The sequence below is a fragment of the Lemur catta genome, chromosome 2 (genome assembly GCF_020740605.2).
Source record: "Lemur catta isolate mLemCat1 chromosome 2, mLemCat1.pri, whole genome shotgun sequence".
NCBI lineage: Eukaryota > Metazoa > Chordata > Mammalia > Primates > Lemuridae > Lemur > Lemur catta.
The window spans coordinates 116,470,170-116,488,973 of record NC_059129.1 but is presented as its reverse complement, the minus strand read 5'-3'; the positions used below and the strand labels follow the sequence as shown (position 1 = coordinate 116,488,973).

The 18,804-nt window shown below is 35.8% G+C and overlaps 1 protein-coding gene across 3 annotated transcripts in view; it reads left to right on the top strand.

Annotated features, from left to right (window-relative positions):
- The window catches only part of PTPRK (protein tyrosine phosphatase receptor type K), a 503,601-nt gene extending 485,350 nt beyond the window's left edge, over window positions 1–18,251 (top strand). For 2 of the 3 annotated variants that reach the window (XM_045544333.1, XM_045544332.1), the window contains exons 22-30: window positions 3,632–3,786; window positions 5,887–6,022; window positions 6,242–6,391; window positions 7,282–7,455; window positions 10,369–10,500; window positions 10,639–10,764; window positions 13,374–13,537; window positions 14,023–14,158; window positions 16,772–18,251. In XM_045544333.1, the coding sequence (XP_045400289.1) occupies window positions 3,632–3,786; window positions 5,887–6,022; window positions 6,242–6,391; window positions 7,282–7,455; window positions 10,369–10,500; window positions 10,639–10,764; window positions 13,374–13,537; window positions 14,023–14,158; window positions 16,772–16,825 (1,227 nt within the window). In that variant the 3' untranslated portion in view covers window positions 16,826–18,251. The remainder of the gene's footprint in view (window positions 1–3,631; window positions 3,787–5,886; window positions 6,023–6,241; window positions 6,392–7,281; window positions 7,456–10,368; window positions 10,501–10,638; window positions 10,765–13,373; window positions 13,538–14,022; window positions 14,159–16,771) is intronic. The other variant, XM_045544334.1, reaches the window with a different exon arrangement.
- Window positions 18,252–18,804: the final 553 nt, after the last annotated feature.

Sequence of the window (18,804 nt, the reverse complement as noted above, 5' to 3'; positions counted from 1 at the left end):
ACAATGGGGATCTAGCACCTCTTATATTATCCTGGATAGAGCTGGAACCCATTCTACTAAGTGAAGTATCCCAAGAATGGAAAAACAAGCAACACATGTACTCACCATCAAATTAGTATTAACTGATCAACACTTAAGTGCACATATAGTAGTAAAATTCATTGGGTATCAGGCAGGTGGGAGTAGGGAGGAGGGGATGGGTAGGTATATTCACACCTAACGGATAACGTGTACACCGTCTGGGGGATGGACATGCTTGAAGCTCTGACTCAGGTGGGGCAAAGGCAATATATGTAACCTAAACATTTGTCATTCATACCCCTGTAATATGCTGAAATAAAAAAATAAAATAAAATAATTTTTAAAAGTTGCACCATGTTTGATGTTGCTTTATCCTTTAAAGTTGCAGTCCCCAACCAGCTGGGCTGGAGAGCTCCGCCTCCAACCCCTACTTCCCCACCCTGAGGAAAAATTGTCTTCCCTGAAACTTAGGAACTGGGTCGCACAGCTGCTCCCCACCCCTCATATCACTGCCTGAGTTCCCCTCCACCCACCCCTCAGCTCTCCCTGCCATGGAAAAATTGTTTTCCATGAAACTAATCCCTGGTGCCAGAAAGGTTGGGGACTGCTGCTTTAAAGAATAACTAATGTTTATGTTATTCAAACAATTTAGGTCATAGAAAACCATTAAAGTCAACAATTGAAGAAACCATTCACAATAAAATATTGAAAATTTGAACCTAGTAGTGAATTAAGAAAATATCACAACATGATCTATCATGATTTTTTTCCTAACATTGCAAGAATATTTCAACTGTAGTGGGAAACCTAGCGGGATATTTCATTGTCAGTACATTAAAGGAGCAGAACCATATGATTTTATTAATTGATTAATGCATTTAATTTTATTTAAAAGATCTTCATAGTAATACTCTAATTAGAAAAATAATATTTCCTAAATATGATAAAGGTGATTTAACAATAATTAATTCCTAGCACTCTGGCAGGCCGAGGTGGGTGGATCGCTCAAGGTCAGGAGTTCAAGACCAGCCTGAGCAAGAGTAAGACCCCATCTCTACTAAAAATAGAAAGAAATGATCTGACCAACTAAAAATATATATAGAAAAAAAAAAATTAGCCGGGCATGGTGGCACATGCCTGTAGTCCCAGCTACTCGGGAGGCTGAGGCAGTAGGATCGCTGAAGCCCAGGAGCTGGAGGTTGCTGTGAGCTAGGCTGACGCCACGGCACTCTAGTCCGGGCAACAGAGTGAGACTCTGTCTCAAAAAAAAACAAAAAAAAACAAAAAAAAACAATAACTAGTAGCATGCATGTTAAGGAACAAAAAACTAAAGACTGTTAGTTTATTATAATAAACTAACATAGGCCGGGCACAGTGGCTCACGCCTGTAATCCTAGCACTCTGGGAGGCCGAGGCGGGTGGATCGCTCGAGGTCAGGAGTTCGAGACTAGCCTGAGCAAGAGCGAGACCCCGTCTCTACTAAAAATAGAAAGAAATTATCTGGCCAACTAAAAAAATATATAGAAAAAATTAGCCGGGCATGGTGGTGCATGCCTGTAGTCCCAGCTACTTGGGAGGCTGAGGCAGGAGGATCGCTTAAGCCCAGGAGTTTGAGGTTGCTGTGAACTAGGCTGACACCACGGCACTCACTGTAGCCCAGGCAACAGAGAGAGATTGTGTCTCAAAAAAAATAATAAATAAAAATAAACTAATATAAACACTGTTATTGCTTTTAGAATCAGGAATGTAATGTGGATAATCATTTTCACTGTAGTAGTCAACATTTTTGGAAGTTTCAGCAAATGAAAGGAGACAACAAAAGAAATTATGTAACAATTAGAAAAGACAAAATTATTTAAAGATGAAATGATTTCATATAAAGAAAACTGGAGATAATACTTTTAAATAGAACTAACAAACATTTGTGACTAATTCAACATAAATATTTGTAAATTATAGCTATTCTCTACATTAGCAATAAATAGAAATAGACATTAAAGAATCTTGCACAATAACAAAAAATGCCCAGATAGTAGAATATATTTAACGAGAAAGGTACAGGTCCTAATTGAATAAGAACCCAAAAGTGTACTGAAAGATGTAAAATAAGATTTGAATAGAGAAATGCACCATGTCCCAGAATACGGGAGAACTTGTTACTAATATCACTATATGGATTTAATACAATCCTAATTGGAGCATCATTGAATTTTAATTTTGTTCTTATTATCTAGAACTAGAAAAGAGTGGGATTTGAGTGTTTTTTTAACTACATATACAAAAATTACTCCAAAAAATTTATAGAAAAAGAATGATAGGGAAATAGTTACTATCAGATATGAAAATTTATAAAAGGAGCAAGTCCTATACATGTAATAGAAGGATAAAGGGAGCAGGTCCAATATAGCAACTCTAGTAAAAGGATTAATACAGAGGTGAAGTTACTGACTGAAATCAGGTCTTCAATCAATTTGTGACCTTCTTCATGAAAACTGACTTTAAAAGTAGCAAAAAAGGTGATTTTTCCATTCGGGCGATTTCGTGATGGTATTTATTGTTGTAACTATTATAATTATTTATTGTGCTCTGCTTTGTGTCGCATATTGTGCCAGGAACTGGAACTAAAAAGAATTCTAAGACATGATCACTGGCTTCAAACCTTTTGGTAATATTGGTCTGCGTAAAATAGATTCTAAAGATAAACTTCTCTCAATTTTATTTATTTCATGTAAAATTTCTACCTTTTCTGGTTGAACAAGTGAGGTTGAGGTTTCACAGATGGCTCACAAGAGTTACAACTATATAGATTATAGTAGGTTTTTTTCTTTTTGCTACAAATGTGAATTCTTAAAAATATACTCTGCAGTATTTCATGTATGTCCTCCAAGCTGTGCTACCCCAATCTATATGCTGCTTTTAGCAAAAAGTCAGGAAAAAGCTTCAAAATGGACATTTGTAGGGTTCTCTTAAATTAACCCAATAGGAGAGGAGCACAACAATGAATATTTCACTTCTTTCGGTGTGTATTTTTGTTACTTATAAATAACACTCTGCCGAATTATTTCACAGAGCTAAGAAAAATAGTTTACCCAAAGAACAGTTTAGCCACCTGTATATTTTCACAAACCAAACTAGAGTAGCACTGTCCTGGAAAATCCCTACATGCTCTGCTTCAAAACCATTTTCAACATGGATAAGCAAGGCACTAAAATCTCTTTGTGAGGTGAGAAGCTGGAAAGTTGCTTTTATATACCGCTTGCGAACTCAGTGCCTTGGGTCAATAGGGCAGCATTTTAGCTTTCCCATTTTCTTCTTTCCCCCTAATAATTTTACGTGTTGTCATTCCCAGTAAGAAACAAGCTGTCAAGGTAAATAAAATTTACCCAGACTTAAAGAACTCAGCAAGACTTCTAATTTTCTTTCTTTGGCAGTTGTCTGACAATAAAGGTAAGCTCCTAAAGCCATGTTAGGCCAGCATCCCTTTTTAGAAAAGGTATGATCTTTGGTACATTTTTTATTTGTTATCATTGTCAATTGTGTCTGTACTTATAATTGTGTTTAATGGCTTTATTTTGGTCATTTTGAAAACACTTCTTTCCATCTTGCACAGAGGGGATACAGTGAAATTCGTGAAGTTAAGCAGTTCCATTTTACGGGCTGGCCTGACCACGGAGTGCCGTACCATGCCACGGGGCTGCTTTCCTTCATCCGGCGAGTCAAGTTATCCAACCCTCCCAGTGCCGGCCCCATCGTTGTGCATTGCAGGTGAGTGGCAGTCCAAATGGCACTGGCTGTATGCAGTCAGCTCTTTTTAGAGTATCAAGGGTAAGACTTTCAAGCACAAAAACTAATGTGTGCTTACAAAGTTCCAGCTCGCATGTATTACAGATAAAGTAAAACAGCCATCAAATAAAAGCTGTTCAGTAGGCTATAAACTAGAAACTTAAGAAATACATACATTCAACCTAATGTGTATGGTGGTTATCCACAATTACAAATGTAGAAACTCTGCCTTTTAGTGGCAACATCTGTGGTTTTGGGGTTTTTTCTTATCACTTTTGCAAATCCCATATTGTATGGAATAGTAGGTTGAAATAGAGATTTCTTGCCAATCTAGAAAATTCCTAATGGAATCCCAGCTTTTCAAACTAAATTTGAGACATATAGCATTACTAAATGGCCTAAATTACAAGAATTTGTGTGGCAAAACAGCTATTTAGATTTTTTTTTGACAAAAAAAAGTCCCATTAGAGGATCTTGAAAACTGCATCAGTGAGATTCAGCAAATATATGGTAAAAACATGAACATTATATCCAGACTTTGTTCTGATTAGAAACTTCTTTTAAAACAAGCATTCAGAGACACTAAAAGCAAATTACACGGCCTCATTTTGAGGTGTGACCAGAAAAATAAGTACTGAATCTGAAAAGCTCTCTCTAAATGATGCTACACACCATTTTCAAATACTGTCCCCCCCAAGCTACGTAATAGGTTTTACTTAAGCATTTTTGTTCTTTCTGAAAATCCAAAGTATTCAGGATTGAAATAACCATGTATAAAAGGGGGAAAAAAAACAGAGAATGAAATAAAGGTAAGACATCCCATAAGATCAGACACTATGTACCCTGACAAAAAAAAAAAAAAAAAACCCTTCACCCTTCATTTCAGTCCTCAAGAAATCTGATGTACTCTTCAATTACTTTTCTGTCTCAAACCCTGGGAACAGTGATTGAGAAGATGGTAGTGGGAAAAAAGAAATAGAGATAGCTGCAATATCTCTTGCTTAAATTTCTAAAAGAACAGTGAGTCTAAGAGAAGTGACCAAATCTGGATAACAAAGAAATAATGTCACTAACCCATCTAAGTGTTTGGAAAATGAGATAAATAGGTTTTCAATTTAAGGGTTTGTTGATTTATCATAGAGGTTTACTTTCTTATGAATTACTTGCTTCAGAAGTGCTCCAAGATTCTCAGATTCTCTCTTGAAACAGAAGTGTCATTTTCCACTTGCACTCAGGTATCTCTGGATTTATGGGAAAGAAGCAGCTGACTACAAAGTAAATTTCAAAAAAAAAGTTATCTTGTTTGCTCCATTGACTTCTATATTTAAAATTGAGGAAATATTCCCCAGTGGTAAACTAATCGCAGTATATTATGATTCAACTTTTGAATTACATACAGTAAGATAGTGGCTAGCTTGGTGTCTTGCTGAGAATCATATTCTACTCACAATTCGTTTTCATTTTCCCTTCAGATCATGACTTCAACAGTCTTTATACTATTGGTCTCCTCCCCTCTGATAACCATCATTCTCCTTCCCACCCTCACCATTAGCATTTCCAGCGAATTGTGGCTCCTCAAATTTCCTATTTAAAGGTTTTGGAATTAGTTTTCTTTTGCCTTGGTATTTACAGGTATCTCTCTAAGGGACAATGCCAGTATTCTCACATTGTTGCCAAAGCACCCACAACTAGATGAATATAAAAATATTTCAGTTGGGAGTTAAATTTCAAAGCATGAATCCACCACTTGATAAATTGTATGAGACTGAAATTATGTGTATTAAATTTACATCAAATGAAGGCTGTGAGAGAGATATGACATATCTCTTGAATGATATATATGCATTATTTTCAATTTGTAAATAATTTGGAACTCTTGTTCTGATCTTTAGTTTACACCAAAGCAGATACTCTACATGAAGTTATTTGTACATTAATAAGTTTTTACACGGCATGTAAAAATTATGTGTGTCTTGCACTTTGGTAAATCAATTTGATTCTACCTGACAGGGAAAAAGGGCTTTATTAAACATATAAAGACAAACATGCTTCCTATAGTTCTTAAAATTTAATTTTTTTCAGTGCTGGTGCTGGACGAACTGGCTGTTACATTGTGATTGACATCATGCTGGACATGGCTGAAAGAGAAGGTGTTGTTGACATCTACAACTGTGTCAAAGCCTTGAGATCTCGTCGTATAAATATGGTCCAGACAGAAGTATGTTAATCTACCTCTAGTGCACTTTTTTTGTTTTTGCAAAAAAAAATTAGAGAGTTGTTTTTCATATATAATCAATATTAGCTCATTAAATCATACACAGAAATACTGGCATTTCAATTAATATTTCCATATAGAGAAAATTCTCTTGTGTTTTCTACCTTTGATGATAGAAAAGTTTTATTAAAATGTTATGAAATTTTCTTTTTCTTTTGATAGGAACAGTACATTTTTATTCATGATGCAATTTTAGAAGCCTGCTTATGTGGAGAAACTGCTATACCTGTATGTGAATTTAAAGCTGCATATTTTGACATGATTAGAATAGACTCCCAGACTAACTCCTCACATCTCAAAGATGAATTTCAGGTATTAACTATTTCTAAGGCCTCTTCTATGACTTATTACAATTTGTTCTAGGTACTACTAATTCTTTAAAGGAACGTCTTCAAGTCAAATTTATAACCTTTGACCCTATTTTTAGTATAATATAATAGCTGTCTCTTTCATTATACATATTATGGAGTCACTTTTGTATTAATGAGCTCATATCTGCTGTTTCCTGAAGGGCAAATAAGTTCAGACTCAGGAAAGAATATTGGTAGAAGGTATCATAGAAGTCAAATTTGGTGGTGATTTGTGTGTATTTATAACTTTTTTTTTCCATGCAGTCTTATGGATTTTGACCTTCTGTGTCACTTACGATGTGAGATCAAGCACATTAATAGTAGTAGCTGAAGTTTGTACTAAACATTATCTCAAAATAGTCCTAAGCGTTTTCACTGCCCTTAAAACATCCTGAAGGTGAGTGAAAATGAAGTCAAAGGTAGCTCTTGAAACCGAAGTCTTTGATTCTTGGTCCAGTACTCTTTTTCAACATGCCACAGCTTATCTTCAAGTATGACGTGGCAAAACACGATTACAAATGATATGATTTCCAGCATTGATGAAGGATCATCATAGACCTACTTGATTGTATTTGCTTTGGTTGGGCAATGCATTTTGTAGGTAGCTGTGTTGTTTAGCTTCCCTCTTCCCTTTAAGAAGAGGCATATTGAACGATGTGTGTTTTGTTCCTTTGTCACTTCTCAGGCTTCATTGGCTTTAACTACAAAGTCTATCAGCCTGTAGTAGTGGCAAATGCCATTGCCTTGCACAAATCCTTGACTTTCTACTTAGCCTCCTAAATACTTGATGGGTCTGTGTTATACTATTAAATGGGTCACTTTCTTTTAACCTGGGTTCCCTTTTCTTTTTAGACTCTGAATTCAGTCACCCCTCGACTACAAGCTGAAGATTGCAGTATAGCGTGCCTGCCAAGGAACCATGACAAGAACCGTTTCATGGACATGCTGCCACCTGACAGATGTCTGCCTTTTTTAATTACAATTGATGGGGAGAGCAGTAACTACATCAATGCTGCTCTTATGGATGTAAGAGACTGCCCTCTTTGTTAGTGCGGAGTGCCATGAAAAGCTATATAATACAATTGAATACTGGCTAGTTTTCTTTCCTAGGAAATAAAAATGGCCTAAAGAGAAAAATTGGAAACTTTCATTGAAATACAAATTTTTTTGGAGAATGATTTTAGATATCCCCATGGGGATTCTTGCGAAAGATTATTTTTTAAAGCATAATTGTAGAATTGGAGCTTGATTGTCAATCACTGTATTCGTAGGACATAACTGCAGATTGTATTTCTCATCTTAATTATTTTCAGAAAAGAAAATCATGGCTTATCTATTTTGAATATAGTTAGAAATGAAATTTTTAAGTCACAGAATGCCATATCTTACAAAAATTGTGTTAATTTGGGAAATTTTTGTCTGTGACATTTAATAGTTCAATAATTTGAAGCTAACTTGTTTTATTGGCTATTAATTAGAAAAGACTACTTACAACTAACTAGGGAAAGCATGGATGATACCATGTCAACACATCTATCATAACAAGAGAACTACCTTGCCTTATTCCAATCTTCATAAACTGCAGATGCCCAGCATATACTCACTGTGTTAATATACAGAACAGCGTGGAAAGAGAATTTTAAATTATGTCTTTGGCCACTACCTTGATTACCTTGGGAAGAAGCAAGAAGGCTATCAAAGTTTTATTTTAAAGTTTACTGCCTTCATAGCCAAGCTTTTGCCCTTTCACAGTTGAAACCATGGCAAGGAGAAATTAGAAGCCAGGGTTCATTCCTTCCTGACTATAATGAAAATTTCTAAGTTGTTGCTTCTATTGTGCTTCCTAAAATTACCTTCTGTAAATTAGTAGCCTGCTAATAGAGACTTAGGAAGGCCCACATTCTACTTCTGAGACCAGTCTCAGCCAGTCCCTTTGCTCTTTCTGGAACTGCAGAGCAGAATTGTGCAAAGGCAAACTCAAAGGAAAAGCTCTCATCCTTGCTGTGACCAGAGTCTTTCCTGGCCATTAATCACATCTGCAGAAATCACATTAGATCCCAGCTGTACCTTTCCTTCCCCTACTAGGCGTCTGGAAAGGCCAATGTACTAAATACAGGGACAATATGCCAGACTTGAGTCTAGATTGGGAATGAAAAAGGAGGTATGAAAAAGGAAAAGAGAAAATAATAATATTAGGAAAAGTATTGATACCTTTGAATTTATTGTGCTTGGCATCTTTGGCAAATTTTTTGCAATTTTCAGGTTGTCTTCTTTTCAATATGAAGATTGATCCTTATAATCTACCTGTTCCTATTCTCTGCTGAATCCTCTGTGATTCAAAAAAGATATATTTCGTAGTCAAAGGTGTTCTGTGGATTTAGTAGTGGAGTTGAGCCTTCAGAGGAGTAAGGTTGGGTTTGGTTTACAGGAACAGGGATGATCACTCAACACTCTTTCCTTCTCCCTACCCTCTACCCCCAACATTAGTGGTACAGTCTTTTTCAGGCCTGTCAAGAAATTAGGAGGTGGTAAGGCCAAAGATTCTGTGATTCAAAGCCTTATATATGCTCCTGCATTTAAAAAGGAAAGAAATAAGAAGTCTTCAGTCTTCTCCTTTATCACCTTCTCCTCATGCATTTGCCTCCTCTGTGACTCAAAAGAATGAATGAATAGCTGCTCTGACTTACCTTCTCATGAACTGGACATTTAATTGGAAGGAAAGCTTACTTCCTTCTATTTCTTTCTCATGAGCCTTTATACCTTTCTTCGGAGGCACTCACCCCAGCTGCAGGTGTAACTTCATGAGGTTTCGAGGTCATTGAGAAGTAGCCAGGTTAATTACCATCTACTCAGATTTATTCTGCAGTCTCCCATAGAATGGAATACCATGGTTATTCACTTTTCTCAAATGATGGTCGCATCAGTAAAGTCCAAGGATCAGTTCCACATTGATGTTCAGACATTTGAAGGAATTAATAGTAGTGTGATACAAATGAGTGAGGAGATTATTGACAATTTTTGTCAGCATTAAGGAAATCTATCTTAGGAAACTGTCTCCTTTTTTTTTTAACAAATAATTAAGATTAAATCATTACATAGAAACATGCATTTCTACTTCAGTATAGATCATCAATCTGCAGAATGACAGATTTTCCAGGCAAGGTAAACATTACCTTTACTACCCCTCCCTATGGAAAGAGATGATATGTTATGTCCTAATCAAGGGGAGCTTGACAAACAAAAAGCCATCTCCCCACTTAGGTGAGGCCAAGTTACTCTTTGCACTTGGGAATCTTAAATGATTGAAACTGTTGTGCTGACAGTTGATACACATCAGGAAACCATAGAAAGTGGATTGTGCCCTAACAGGTGTGCAGAATGTGCTGATGATATCCATATAATATAAAAGCACAGGAGTTTGAGGTACTTGCGGTTTTTCATATTTGGAGTGGAGGAGAGTCAAACTGTTTTATTTACACACACTCAAATAAACACAGATGATTGATTAATAGAAAGATCTAACAGAGGTTTTGTGCTTACTTTGGCCTTCAGCCTCTCAGAGACTAATTACGTTTGGAAAACTGACATAGCCTATCAGGTACCTAATAGAGGATCTTACCCTCAAGAAGTTCTTTAGTTTCTTCTTTTATAGCTGTCCTGTATTTACTTCTCTCAATGAAGTCAAAATTCAATTCTTGACTTGAATTGCTTTGGAGGCATTGAAATCTACCCACCAAATTGGCTCATTACTGTACTAGTTCCAGGATATTCCAGAGATCCTCATCTTTTATTCCATGGCTTAAGCAGCCATCTGGCTACATCTCTATATGAATTTATTACATCTTACTGGTCCTACATTGAAGTATATTGAATCTGTTTGTACAGCTGATCACGAGTTTTAAGTTCTTATGTTTCTTCCTCTACATTGTTTCTTTACAGAGCTACAGACAACCAGCTGCTTTCATCGTCACCCAGTACCCTCTGCCAAACACTGTGAAAGACTTCTGGAGATTAGTGTATGATTATGGCTGTACCTCCATCGTGATGCTAAATGAAGTCGACTTGTCCCAGGTTGATGGCTATAGTTTGCTTTTGTGTCCTTGTACACACTCAATAAAGTAGTAATAAAATGCTAAAATCTGCTTTATACTACCCTAATGAGAAAAAATAATGCTCATTTCCTTTTCTTTCAAAACACTCATCATCTAGGGCTGCCCTCAGTACTGGCCAGAAGAAGGGATGCTACGATATGGGCCTATCCAAGTGGAATGTATGTCTTGCTCAATGGATTGCGATGTGATCAACCGGATTTTTAGGATATGCAACCTAACAAGAGTAAGTCATGGTCGGATCATTCTAACTCTAAATGAGCTAATCCAGAACAAGTAGATCATAACCATTATGGGATATAATACCATTCGGACAACAGGGAGAGTAGAATTATTTAATAATAAGCACTACATAATTCATCCCAAAGCTAGTAATCATAGCTTAGTGTACTAGAGCAAAAATGCACTCCAAATACAGGAAAGTAGAAATGCTAGGAGCTAGGTTTTCTGGTCAGTTACTAGACTGACATTCCATCTGAAAATCTAGACTCAGATGTACTGGCTTAATCAAGTTTGACAGTCTGGGGTTTGACTCTGAGCACATGTGGACTTATCTTAAGGATGACTACATGTTTTATTAGTATTGCCATCCAGCCCAAAAAGGCATGCAACTGAAAATAGAACATAATAATTATAGTGACAGAGGAGCTTTACCTCAGGAGGAAGGGATATGTTGGATCAGCCATTATGGGGGGGGGGGTTCCATGTCACTGTTCCAAGTCCTATGTAGAACAGGCATGAAGGAGAAAGTAAATCACTTTTTTTTGGAGAATCACCATATTGATTATCCTACCTACAATTTCATCTTCCTAAATGTCCCAACGTCTGGCTCTGCCCAGATCTAAAGGTAGAACCAGTGCTGCTACTATTGTTTCTTTTCCCTGCAGCAAAGTAGCAACTACTGTGTCCCTCAGAAGTCTTTTTTGCCCTGACTCTTCATGTTCTTTGCACTAAATGACAAATTAAATTTGAGGGTCTCTACTTCAAAAAAATAAAAAATACTAATCAAAACTGTTTAGATTGTATAACCAAGTAGCAAACAGAATTTGGAAAGAAAAATTAGTAACTTTCATGGAACTAAGCTCTTTTTAAAGGGAAAGATTGTTCTGTTTTTTTAAAGTACCGGCTCTATGTATATTATTTTAAGTGTGTGATTAAGGTTGTCAGGTTTCAGTGTTTTTCATATCAAAATGACTATATATGTGTCTGGTTAATAAGTCTGTATGTATATGACTATGAGCAGGGAATAAAATCATATCCAATTCTGTTGCTAATTTCAGTGGAGAAAAAAGGAGAACTTCAATCATGTCATAATATTCATGTATATCTTAGATGTTAATTTAAATGGAATCTCATTATGTCTGCACATCTGTCACATTGTGGTTCTAGTAATATTTTAGTTGCGAAAGCCTAGCTGTTGAAGAGAGTAAGGCTGGTCTGTTAATTGAGCTGTTTATATGGAAAATATTCTAGGAACAGGAACTGAAATCTGTTACGTTTTTTAGTCAGCATCTTTGTTTGTTTGTTTATTTGCTGAACTTCCTATTTCATGTTCTGGTCCTTAATAGTGCATGATTTTTTTTCTGTTCCCCATCTCATTATTTAATATCATTTAATTCATCAAATATTTAGTATGCACCCACCAACAAGTTGGGTACAGTACTACGCAGGGCCTGTATCCAACCAAAGGATGCATGAGCCCTTGCCATATGGAGCTGCAGGTTTGATGTTGTCTGATATGACTTCCTCATGCATTACATTCTCTTCCTTATATTCTTATCGGAAGGTTTATGGTTTTGATTCATTCTTTCAACAATATTACTCTTTGGAAAGTATATACAAGGTTCTCGTAATACAGAGATTAGGAAAAAGAGTTCCTTGTCCTTAAGGAATCTATACATTATCAGAAAGAAAAGCATTAACCAACTAATTATAAAAATGATTTATTTATAAAAATGATACATTTTATAAAGAAAAAGTAAAAGAATAGAGTGTTTAACTGGGCAACCTGACATAGCTGTGTGATCAGAGAGGAATTCTTTGAGATAGTTGTATTTAAGCCAAAATTTAAAGAATCAATAGGAGATATCTGGGGGTGCAGTAACCAACCATTTTGGTTTGCCCAGGATAGAGAGCTTTCTGAAGACATGCAAGTTGTAGGTGCTAAGACCAGAAAACACTCAAGCAAACCTGGGACAAGTTGCTCGCTTTATTTGGGATTGAGAAGGGCAAGCAAGAAAGAAGCATTCAAGGCAAAGGGTTCAGTATATGCAAAGTCCCCAAGGCAAGAAGTGACTTTGTAAATGGATTAAAAGCAAGCCAAGGGAAGGTTGGGAAAGGAGGTGGAGCCAGATCACAATCCCTTAAGGATTTTTAAGTCATAGCACCAATTTGCATTTTATACCGGCATCATTTGGAAGCCATTAAGACAGGGAATGACAAGATCATATTTGCACTCCAAAATAATCATGATGCTTATAGTAAGAAAGGATTGGAAGGAAGTCAAAGTTTGACATAACTTGTCATTGGGACTGCAATGATGTCAATGGCAATAAAGAGAAGGAAATGAATTTGAAAGTTATTTAAGGAAATATAGGAATTGATTACTAGATATGGGGTGTGAGGGAGAAGTGGGTATAAAGGATGATTCCCATGTTTCTTGTGGTTGTCATTTAGAATGTTTTTGTACTGGCATGTACATATTTAGGACTTATATCAGCTAGACTCAATCCAGTGTAAATTTCATTTGTATTATATATATCATTTGCATCTTTTACTTTGTCGTGAAAATCCTAGTCCGAACTTACTTATACAAAAACTCTTTTCCTTCTACAGCCACAGGAAGGTTATCTGATGGTGCAGCAGTTTCAGTATCTAGGGTGGGCTTCTCATCGAGAAGTGCCCGGCTCCAAACGGTCATTTTTGAAACTGATACTGCAGGTGGAGAAATGGCAGGAGGAATGCGAGGAAGGGGAAGGCCGCACGATCATCCACTGCCTGTGAGTAGGACAGCTCCGCCTGGCCATCCCCTGGGCTGTGGTGCTTATCTTCTCAGTAGCCTTTGCATTTGCTGTATTAAAGAGTGTCTGACTCACATCTTACAGACCTCGTATAGATATTACTCTAAAACAGTCTTCCTTATGATTCTATAATTAACTACTGCCTTTAATTTGTTTTCTAAATATTACAGTTATTGTATGATTTAACCTCTATTGAACACTATCCTGAGCACCCTCTTACAGTTTACAAATATATCAGAAGCTGAAGGTATCTAGGTTGCAGCAATCTGTGCCTATAGCATATTTCTAAGTGAAAGCTACTGAACTAATCCCATCCTCACATTTCCTCCTCTCTGCTCTGTACACATCCATGCACACCTATGAAGCGAAATTAAGACACAAATTATGTTTTCTTTTCCCAAACATACATGATTGTGCAACCTACAGCCATCCAGCACTGCTAACTTAAAGGCCTTTGCTTTCAGAAACGGCGGCGGGCGAAGCGGCATGTTTTGTGCTATAGGCATCGTTGTTGAAATGGTGAAACGGCAAAATGTCGTCGATGTTTTCCATGCGGTGAAGACACTAAGGAACAGCAAGCCAAACATGGTGGAAGCCCCGGTGAGTCCCGGGATCTTAGGCTTAGAAGGGATCTTAGAGATTAGTCATAGATCTGCTTGTTGACTGGCTGTCATCTAAACACAGGGAATCAGATGTGAAAATGAGTCGTCGTAGGGACTTTCCTGTCTAATTGTTAAATTGCCTAGCATCCCCTCTACCCATAGAAACTTAATCTCACAAAAATTGCTAATAATGAAAATAACTACTTTCATTTAATTTGGGAAATTTATAGGATTTTTTGCTGCAATAAACTTTGGTGAATGATTCTATGATAAGAATAAATCCTCCTATCTAGGCTATATTCTCATTTATTTTTATTTCTTAAAGCATATTGAGTTAACTTGTAAAACATTAATCTATGGGATATACTGATAAGTTACATAAGTACCCTAGATACCCAATGCTTTTAAAGGACAATTGAAATTTATTTTTGTCATTGTTAATCTGTCATCACTGACTGTCTACAGCAACTCTTACACCTGTAGAATGAAGTTCATATGATGCTACTCGAATCTGTCAGGGCTCATAAGACAGAACACAGCTTCAAAATAAGAGTGAATAGGTATGGGTTGCCAAGGTTTATCTGGGTGAAGCTGTATGCAGAGTATGAAAGTCAAACCTCTCTAACATATTTTATTTCTAAAGAGAGTTGTCTTTGGGTTACATACATGTGCATCATGGGATCACATTAGAAGCCGTTGTATATAGTTTATGTAAAAAAGTAAACCAGAAAAATCAAGGCATTATTGTTGCTTGCCTACATTTATCAAGATGATCAGATAACTAAAACGTGCAATTCAATAAACCTTTAAAGTACTTTTACCACTTCCTGCTCATGGATTGTTCACACAGAAGTTGCATTGCTTCCTGAGACAAAATCTGAAGACTTAGGTTTATACTGTTTCACTTTTACGAGTGGTACCAGACTTCTGCTCCTTCTAACATCCCCTTAAAACCCCTCTAACTCCACCTCAACCCTCAGGGTTATTGCAGTTGTCTGGACAAGGTGATGTTGGGTTTGATGGGGGTGCTGGCACTGGAGATGGGGCCTGGGAGTGGATTTGAGGTGGAACTTAGACTGTATGGGTAATGGTTGTCTTTAAACTCTTTGCAGTTTGAAGATTTCCTAATGTAAATTCTGCCTCCATGTTTCAAGTGTTAGCATCATCAGTGGGGTCACTTCTGGCTTCAGAATTCAACTTTTACTTCCAATTTTAACTTTGATTTCTCACCTTTTCTATTAAAAAAATCTGTGGTTAAACTCTGCCATTCTAGAGCCTTCCAAAGAGTTAACTATTTTATGTTCACATTCCATATATCCTGATTAAACAAAAATCAAAGTCTGGGTCTTTATCAGTTAATGATTAGTTCAGTGTGCTATGGAGTTGAGCTGAGGAGGCTGGTAAGGAAATTGAGAGTGTAAACAAAATTGCTGGAGATTACCTTAAAGAGACATACCTGTTTCCAGGCATTTTTTTTGTTGTTGTTCTTTAGATGCCCTTGCTGCAGGAGTAGGTTAATTTAAATCATACCTACTTGGTAAATAGGGTAGGAAGGATAAAGACCTCTTGTGAGAACTTTTATTACTCTAATTTATTGCTGGAGAGACCTGGAAGTTCACTTTAGAAGTATACATGTTAGACTGTTCTCCAATTTAGCCTGAATTTTACCCACTTAGACTGCGTTGGGAAGTTTTAAATGTTTTACGTATTGTAAGTCCTAATTTGTAATCTAAATTCAGGATAATGGAGCAAGTCTATACATGAACTTAGAGGAAAGGCACATTTAACTCAAAAATGTTATTGCCAACAAGTTCTCCTAAATATATAAGGGCATCAGAATAAGTTTTTGGATATACATAGGATCATGCATTTTAAGAGCCACTAACTGTCCTTGAAAAATTTGCTTAAATACTCTGATGAACAAAACCTGTCAAAAATTAATAACTTAATTGCAAAATGGCTGTTTAAAATGACTGGCTTTTTTCCTTCTCCTATTCTGAAATATGGAGAAAAATATTTGTACATATTCATAAAATAGAGAAAAAATTTAAAAAACCTAACAAATGATCCACGTTAGATTTTTATGTATTACAAGAGATATTAACATGGAGAAAGACTATAACAATGTTTTAAGAAAGTAAAATATAAAATTGTGTTTTGAAATATGTAATTATATTCTAAGATCATTATTTCAACCATGCATTAAAAAGGACTGAAGCAAACTAAGGTGCTATTTTAACAATTGCTTCAGATGATAGAATTCTAGCTCTTTTTCTTTATATTTTTCTGTGCTGGGAAATTTTTCTCTAAGGACCAGATAGTGCTATTGTAATCAAATAAAAATCTAGACATTAAAAAATTTTGAGAGAAAGTATGGGGCAAAGATAAAATGTCTTTTTAACATCAACTTCCATTTTCTTAAAAAGCAGTCATTAGACTTGAATGTAAAATATGTATGTCTAGATATTAATCTTGTCTATAGAAAAAATTCATAATCCTTGAATAATTTAAATTGGTTGTCAAGTTTCATTTGGTAGCTATTATTTATCATTAGTCTTTTTCGTCACTTTTTCTTACCTTTTCTCACCCCTTTTGTTTTAACATCTTTCAGGAGCAGTACCGTTTCTGCTACGATGTAGCTTTGGAGTACCTGGAATCATCTTAGTTGGGTGAGACTTTTTAAGGTACATCCCCGCAGAGACCTGTTCATCTGTTGAGCCAGCAGCTGTTGTACCTGTTATACTTGTGCAGAAAGATTTTAATGTGGGGGGTGGGAGACTTTTACATTTGAGAGGTAAAAGTATTTTTCTTATGAAGTTGTGTATCTTAATAAAAAGGACTTAATTAGTTTCTATGACTGTATTAAAGCATCAACATTTCGTGCCACATAAATTATATTTAATAAGAACCAGATTCAAATGAGAACTTACCGGTGTTTGTACAGTGAATATGCAGCCTTTTCTCTCCTGGTTTCAGTAGACCAGCTACCACATGTTGCATGAATTAATACTTTCTACATGGCATTTTCTTCGCTTTTTAAAATGAAAGCTGTTGAATCTTTAAAGGAAGAAGAAAAGATGTGCAAATTCATAGTAAAGTTCATTTTTTATATGTTTCAAGTGTAGCAGATCTCTATATAAATATATAAATATATATAACTGGCTTATTTTCTTTTAATGTGCAATGATGGCTGGATCATTTAAAGTTCTTTTTAGAAAATAACATAAGCCAAAGACTCAAGTGTAAATATGTCTATATGGAGAAAGCACATTATATTTATTGGTTACTTACATTCCTTTTTTGATGGCTAAAATAGTACCACCACACGATCATTTTTTTTTCCCCTGAAGAAAGCTTTTTCTTTAGCTAAAATCAATGGTAAACGATTTTTGTAGATTATTTTTTGTATGTTTTAGTGTAACTAGAGGATAAACTTTTTATTCATAAACCAGGAAGCAATGTTCTTTATAGTGATTCTCTTGTGTACATGCTTGTGAATTAAATTTATGTGAAACACCTTGGCAATTGGGTCTTTTAATATAGGACCAAATTTAAACATTTTGCTGAAAATGTATAGTTTTTCACAATTTCATTAGGTAAATAGTGGTTTGGTGGTCAGGTATGAGGAAATGTACACATTAAAAGGCCTCGCTGATGACTTGCAAAATGTTGAACACAGCCTTTAAGCATCATTTAAATTTTAAAGGAATTGATCTTTTCAGCTTGTGGCCAAGCACTGGTCAAGAAAACAAGATGGCAACATTTATGCTTTGAGGGTCAAGTTTTAGCAAACTGTAAACTGTCAAGGTGATAAAATGTTTGATGTTTACACGCACAAGTTTGGGTTCTGACCATAGAAAGTGTGAGCAAATCAATGCCAGATTGCTGTTTTGTGCATTGTTCTGGGATTCTCAAGTGAACCTTTCTAAATGTGGTCTTGTTCATATGCTCCATGTAGCTGTAACTTCACATCATCAGCTTGCAGTTTGTTATTGACTAAAGCATTCCAATGTCCTCTTTCTAGATTGCCAGTTCATGACATGGTGCTTATAAAGATTTAAAGTAAGAATGAAATAAAGTTTTTATAATTACAACACTTATTGTTTGCACATCATTTTCTCCTTAGTTTTCACACCTTCACTACTAAACAACTTATTCTTATACTCAGTGATACAAGTAAGCCACAAAAGTTCTATTAAAAGCAAAATTTCCAAGCTCTCATTTATTTCATTTGTATTCTCTTAATTGAATGCCAACAGGTCCAGGTGAATGGAGGGGAAAAGGCCAGGGCCATTTATTTATTTAGTTTCTATATTTATATGTCACTATCCATTTATCTAATAAATTTACAGATGATGAAATTGAAGCTAATGAGCAGGTAAATGATGTGTCAACAGATTCAAATCTAAGTCTGATTTAGCAGCCCTCTTTACCACTAAACATACTGTTTCCTCACTGTTGCAAAAATGAACAAAGAAAATTTAGTACTACGTTCTTATTATTCCTTGTTAGATTTTCTCACAAAGCATTATCATGTACATCTTTAAACTCCCCTTTGCTATGTATATTATTAGAATATTTGTGAGTTTAATTAGAAAAAAATTCAGATAAAGCAACTTTCTCTTTTCCTAGGAATGCTAATTT